Source organism: Salvelinus sp. IW2-2015, linkage group LG4p (genome assembly GCF_002910315.2).
Source record: "Salvelinus sp. IW2-2015 linkage group LG4p, ASM291031v2, whole genome shotgun sequence".
Classification (NCBI taxonomy): domain Eukaryota; kingdom Metazoa; phylum Chordata; class Actinopteri; order Salmoniformes; family Salmonidae; genus Salvelinus; species Salvelinus sp. IW2-2015.
The window spans coordinates 15,569,215-15,576,480 of NC_036841.1; the positions used below are offsets into that span (position 1 = coordinate 15,569,215).

General features: G+C 42.7%; 1 protein-coding gene across 1 annotated transcript in view; it reads left to right on the forward strand.

Moving 5' to 3' along the window:
• The first annotated feature begins 1,562 nt into the window (after window positions 1–1,562).
• Window positions 1,563–7,266, forward strand: part of LOC111957292 (calpain-8) — a 21,355-nt gene continuing 15,651 nt past the window's right edge. Inside the window, 3 exon segments of the mRNA XM_070438331.1 lie at window positions 1,563–2,021; window positions 4,189–4,258; window positions 5,194–5,312. Coding sequence (XP_070294432.1) covers window positions 1,824–2,021; window positions 4,189–4,258; window positions 5,194–5,312 — 387 coding nt within the window. The 5' untranslated portion in view covers window positions 1,563–1,823.

Sequence of the window (7,266 nt, forward strand, 5' to 3'; positions counted from 1 at the left end):
TGTCATCTTCCATTTCTATTTATTTTATTTCTGGTGGTTGTTCATATTGTTAATTTCCCTGACCTATTTTTAAAATTATTTTGTAACACATTTATATATACATTTTTAAATAGTGGCGGCGACAGTTTTCGTCAGACCGTCGTGGGATCGAAAGGGTCTCGGAAGGTGGATGGTTAGGGCGGGTCAGCGAGCTATGTTATTAGGGCTGTGTATAATCCCGACCTCAAAGACCATACGGGGAGAATGGGCAGGCGGATAATGGAGTTAAATGGGCACCATTCTATGGGTTTGAATCGTTATTCTTTGTGTTTGTTTAGCTCTGGTCATTGTTTTCTTGTCCTCATTGTCGATTTAATCAGGCGTGATGGAGAACGGCCCAGTGACAGACTGAAGGGCTCTTTGAGAGTCCGAATCCTCCTGTGGACAAAGCAAGTGACATAGCCAATGTTCCCTTACATTTTTTTCAGCACTGAGGAAATTTCAGGTCTGCAAACCTGAACATTGTGAAAATTCTGTGCAATTTCCGGCGTGCGTTTACTGTCAACACTGAGGCTGTACCTGCTTTAAGTAACTGTTTTGACTGTGGAAGGCTACTGTGGCGCTTTGATAATAATGTCAAAAACAATGGAGAAAATGCATCCCATAACATTTTAACAAGGACATAGTCATATCATTCAGCCTACAGTAGTAGACAGCATGGGATGTTCAATGTAGGCCTACATTCCAAGACACCTTTGAAAAAACACGCAGGGTTTGTCATTAACCTGTTTATCCACTTGTTCTTCAGACAAGGACGTGACTGAAAATGCTGTTGTATTGTGTTTTATTTAACTAGGCAAGTCAGTTAAGAACAAAATCTTATTTAAAACCCCGCTAAACCCGAATGACGCAGGGACAATTCTGCACCGCCCTATGGGACTACCAATCACGGCCCGAATGTGATGCAGCTTGGATTCGAACCAGGTACTGCACTGACGCCATTTGCACTGAGATTCAGTGGCACTCGGGAGCACCATAGTTTTATGCAAGAAACCACTTTACAAAATAAAATGCATTATTATTCCCATATAATTTTTATTATTACAGAGAATCAGACAAAAATGTATGCTACCGTCTGCCTGTTGTCTACTTAGCTTATTCAAGCATGTCTCAAAATACAACACTGCCCTTTTAAGACATAAAAACAGCTACTTGACTCAGATGGCTAGAAATATACACGGTTTCTGCTTTTGTATGAAGCAATCACTCCATAATCGCTGACCAGAAATGAGCTATAACTGGGCTAATAACTCACCAACTAAGAAAGAATATCAACAAATGTGCACACGTGTCAGTACATACATCTCTCGCTTTTATCTCAAAACAAGCACATCTATCTACTCGCTTGTGCCAGTCGTTGCAATATAATTCTACTCAGAAGTTCTCTGCAAAATATCTTGCATAGTTTGTTTTGCATACACCCTCCTACCAAGTCTTGCATAATTCGTTTTGTTTCATATTTGTTGCATTGAAAGTGGCTAACATGACTTTGATTCGATCACAATTCCGGCCACAGTATAGGGAAACGTTGATTGTGTTAACAAAAGGGGAGAATTCCAAACCTCCGGGGGTCTCTGCATACCTTTCTGGGATGGTTCGAGTAAGGGAGGCGCCCCTAAGTCTCCATACGGGTGAATGAGTGTGTGTGTGTATTTAAGAACTGGGGTTGTTGCACAAGTCCCAAAAAATAAGCATAGACGAGTGAGTCAAAATAGGCTAGCTGGCATAGTTTAACTCTAATTAGGCTACATTTACTATTTCTCCAAATTGATCTCAACTTGAACATGGAGACTCAGCAGGTCGCAACCGGTTCCATTGCCAACCCTGTTCAATTTCGGGACCAGGACTATGTAGCCCTCCTAGATGCGTGCGTTAAATCCGGTTCGCTGTTCTCTGACTCAACCTTCGCCCCGGACCAGAGCTCAATCGGTATGCCTACCGACCCGGATCCCAAAAAGGAGATCAAGTGGCTGCGACCCAAGGTAGGCTACTGTCCTATCAGTGTATACACAAGCAAGTCGAGATCTACCGCACAGATTTTTTTTAAACATGACTTTAAAAAATAAAATAATAAAACTGTTCTGTAGGGTTGAGGTTTGTGCAGTAGGCCAAATACATTATCACAGCATACTGGCTATATGCCTGGCCGGCCAATATTGTTATTCTTAGGCCATATTATATTTCAAAACTCGAGCTTTGATAACAAAATAGATCAGTTGTCGCACTTGCGAGGCACAGTATACATTTAAATAATTCGCTTTCTTATTTTACTGGACTGATGCTAACTGCCTCTGATGGTCATGGTGTGTTCAAGACAACTGGGAACAAGAAGGGAAAAAAAGTCAAATCATGATATTAGTGATTTTCAGGCCGGAAAGTCAGAGCTCCAGAAATATTTCCGACTTGGAATTCTGAGCTGGATGACCGTTAAAGATTTTTCCCCCCAAGTCGGATCTCGTTTATTCCCGAATTCCCAGTTGTCTTGAACCCACTGAAGTCTGAGATTTCCGAGTTGCTTTGAACACAGCATTAGTCTCAGCTGAGGGAGGGAGAGAGCAGCAGAGTCCCTGCTCTCTCACAGTCCCTGCTCTCTCCTTCCTTTCCTCTGGTGAGACTGACCAGAGAGAGAGGACACAGTCTTCCACCTGATGGCAAAACTCAAACCATTCAAACCGCGTCTGCTTCATGCACAAATTAATGTTGTCCCTATGACCAGAGAAAGCTACATATTCCTTGATATTACAATAGACAGGACGAAATGCTAATATTAATAAAAACGCAGGGCTATTGGTAGCCTACACTTGGATACTCATTCAGTGCAGCTCCAGTGGAAGTAGGAAGACGTGCTTTTTGTTTGTAATAGTGTTTTAATAGGGCTCCTGAGTGGCGCAGTGGTCTAAGGCACTGCATCTCAGTGCTAAGAGGTGTCACTACAGTCCCTGGTTCACATATGGCTGTGATTGGGAGTCCAATAGGGCGGTGCACAATTGGCCCAGATTTGGTAGGTCGTCATTGTAAATAAGAATTTGTTCTTAACTGACTTGCCTGGTTAAATAAAACAGTACTGAATAAAAACTTAGACGTGAACTCACTCAGAATAGCAGCTCTTCACTGTAGGTTATTCTTTGACAGTCTCTCTCTGGTTATGGTTTTAAAAGTTATGAAATCTCACATAGGCTAGTATCAAATTTTGTGGCCAGGGTGACGGAAGCTGTAGGCACAGTGATTTGAGCTACCGGATTGGCCAGTGCCGTAGGCACACTCGATTTAGCCCCAGATCTCCCCGTCTGCCAGGTAGGCAGAGTTGGCAGCGCAACCCTTGATCGTTGGCTTTTCTACAGGAATGTTTGGTGATCGACGAGGGATGCCCTGAAGATGGACCAGTTGATCGTGATCGACCGATTGGTGACCACTGGGCTACATCAGGGTTCCCCAAACTCGTTCCTGCCCCCCCCGTGCACATTTTGTTTTTTGCCCTGGCACTATACAGCTGATTCAAAAAACAAACTCATCACCAAGCTTTGGATGATTGTAATTAGCTATGTAGTGCAGGGGGGGGGGCCCAGGACAGAGTTTGGGGAACCCTGGTCTACATGATAGCTAGTCATGTGGTCACTCTCAAAAACATACTTCTAAATTGCAATACATTTTCTTACTCAAGATAGTCATGCTTATTTTATGCATATCTGTAGCCATTTTTACATTGACATTATGAATTGAGGTTGATGAGGATATGAGTAGGTCTAGTTGTGTACAATTGGGTGTTGCTCCTGGACAGATGTAGGCTACACCGGAGCTGACTCACTGTCAGGTGTGGTCTAGTTCCGAGGAAGATAGGTTGATCTGCTGGAGCGTATTCAGAGAGAGAAGAGCGCGAATTGACAGAACGGAGAATGTCGAGAGAGAAAAGAAAGAGAACTTACAGAGTCTGTGCCAAACAGCTGGACAGGATATCACTAAAAGCAGAAAAGACATGGAATCATGAGAGCAACCGAAGAAGCCATGAAACGTTTGTGATGCAGTTGAAATCACCAACGTTGCTTGGTCATCATCCAGTCAACTGTTATGTGAATGAAACAAGAGTTACACATTCCCTCAGACAGTGTAAACTGTAGTCTTGAACTCTGCCCCGTGTCTCTCTCTCTGCAGGAGATCAGTGCCAATGCTGTGTTTGTGGAGGACACAACCTGCACCACCGATATCTGCCAGGGCCAGCTGGGTAAGTGTGTGTGTGCGTGTGTTTTAAGCATCGTAGGATGGGATATCATTGCAATAACAGGTAGACACTTATGTTCACTCCAACTCACAGTTTTCATGTATAACTAGATTGACCTCACCTCTCCAAACCTATTCTCCTGGGAATGGGGTCGAGATGATATCCTGGTTCTACTATCTGTATATGTCAGACTCTGATAGATATCCTCTAATCACATTGAATATGTCACCCCTCCACACCGCCCCAGGGGCTCCGCTCCAAACACATGTCCCAACAGGATGAGGATCGGGGTGACATTCTGTGCTCTCACCTCCCAGTCCCATTCTCCCCGGAGTATCTGTGGGTCTAAAATGGACCCTGTGATCACACCCCTTTCTCCCATGAAAAACAATGTGCCTTGTTTATCACCGCTTTTCATGCGATGTCCAGTCTGTTTTTCATTGTTGTGAAATAGGGAGAATTCTCATGTTGCTTTCTTGTTATTGCTTCATTATTTGTCCTCAAGGTTTGTGTAATGGATCTGGTGGCAATGTGGCATCCTGTGTGTGTGTGTGTGTGTGTGTGTGTGTGTGTGTGTGTGTGTGTGTGTGGTGGTGTGTGTGGTGTTGTGTGTGTGTGTGTGTGGTTGTGGTGTGCATCAAACATCAACCCTCTTTCTTTCATCTACATGGACACAAAGAGCAGCTGTTTACCGTTAGAGAGGAATGTGCCTGTGTGTGTACAGGCATGTTTGTGTGCACTTGTGCTTGTGTGTTTGTTTGTGAGGGAGTGAGTGAGTGTGTGAGTGTGGGAACTCTGCAGCGTTAGAACTTCCTCAAGCGTCAGGAAATGATTTGAAATGAGGAGAAAAAAACATGTAGAATCAATTGAAATAAAATCTAATCCATAATAAAATCTAGTTATCATGCCTTTGGCCTGTCTCTTTCTTTTTCTAATAGGTGACTGTTGGCTTCTGGCTGCCCTGTCCTGCCTTACCATGCACCCCAATCTCTTTGTCAAAGTGGTACCACCCAATCAGAGCCTGACAGAATCCTATGCTGGCATCTTCCACTTCACGGTAATGCCTGGGGAGGGTTCCTGTRCTTGCTGTGTACATGTGTTCTGCATACTCACTTTTTGTTGTTACAATGAGAATGTCCATTACAATCGTATTAGTGCAGCATGCCATGTAAAAGAGAGTAGCAAAAGCAGGACTGAAAAGGAGCAGTGTCAAGTTTTCATGTCACAAGTACAGTGAAATGCCTTTCTTTCAAACTCAAAACCCAACAATGCAGTAATCAATAGCAAATGTATTAATAGAAAAAAGAACACACGAGAAATAAGAATAAGAAATATTAAATACACAATAAAGTAAGTATATATACAGTATATAGTAAGTATATATACTATATACAGGAAATATTTTAAAAGTAAATTCCAATACCATATTTACATGTGCAGGGATATTGGAGTGATAGAGGTAGATATGTATAGGGGACTAGGCAACAGGATATAAGAGTAGCAGCAGCTTGTATGTGAGTGGTTGTGCGGGTGTGTAGAGTCAGTATAAATGTATGTGTGAGTGGGMAAATGATGGAGTGAGTGTTTGTGTGTGCGTTGGAGTGACAGTGTGTGTGAGTGCGTAGGGCCCTGTGAGTGTGCATAGAGACAGCAAATATACAAAGATACAAGGTAAACTCGGTCCATGTAGCTATTTTGTTAGCTATTTATCAGTCGTAAAGAGTTCTTAATAAGGGAACAAAGGAAATAAGAGAATATAGGCATGTGTTAGTGTGTGTTATGGGACCAGGTGGGGCAACCACTCCATTTAGTATGATATGTTACGTTTCATGTGGTATGTATTCATTTGTGGTTGTCCATCATCCATTTTGTATATGTTACGAATTACAATTTTATATTATTTGTTACAAATTTGCAAAACCTACAATATGTTACAAATTTGCAAAATGTATGATATGTTATGGATTCTAGCTAGGTGCCTAACGTTAGCTATCGGGCTAACATTAGCTAGGCTATGTGTTAGGGGTTAGGGTTCAGTTTAGGAGTTAGGTTTAAGGGTTAGGGGAAGGCTTAGCTAAAAGGGTTAAGGTTAGGGTTAGCTAAAAGGGTTACGGTTAGGGGAAGGGGTTAGCTAAAAGGGTTAAGGTTAGGGGAAAGGGTTAGCTAAAAGGGTTAAGGTTAGGGGAAAGGGTTAGCTAAAAGGGTTAAGGTTAGGGTTAGCTAAAAGGGTTACGGTTAGGGGAAAGGGTTAGCTAAAAGGGTTAAGGTTAGGGGAAAGGGTTAGCTAAAAGTAGGTTTTAAGGGTATAGGGCGAAGGCCTTAAGCTAAAAGGGTTTAAGGTTAAGGGTTAAAGCTAAAGGGTACGGTAGGGGAACGGGTTAGCTAAAAGGGTTAAGTTACAGGGAAAGGGTTAGCTAAAAGGGGTAAGGTTAGGGAAAGCGGTTAGCTAAAAAGGGTTAAAGGTTAGGTTAGCTAAAAGGGTTACGGTTTAGGGGAAAACGGTAGCTAAAAGGAGTTAAGGTTAGGGGAAAGCGTAAGCTAAAGGGTAAGGAGGGAGGGTCCTAAAGGGTTTAGGTGGGAAGTTAGCCTAAGTAGTTATTGCAAGGTACGTGAGAAAGGGTCTAAAGGTATAGGGGAAAGCCGTTAGCTAAAAGTTGTTAGGGATAAGGGTCTGAGCTAAAAGGGTTTACGGTTAGGGGAAAGGGTTAGCTAGAAAGTAGGGGTCTAAGGTAGGTAGGTCTAAGGTAGGTAGGGAAGGGTTAGCTAAAAGGGTTTAAAGGTTAGGGAAAGGGTAAGCTAAAAGGTTAAGGTTAGGGGAAAAGCGGTTAGCTAAAAGGTAAGGTAGGGTTAGAGGTTACTAGGGTTAGCCTAAAAGGGTTAAGGTTAGGGGAAAGGCGTTTAGCCTAAAATGGTTAAAGTCTAGGGAAGGGGTTAGCTAAAAGTAAGGTTACGAAGGTGCTAAAAGGGTAAGTAGGGAAGGGTTAGCCTAAAAGCGGTTAAGGTTAAGGGGA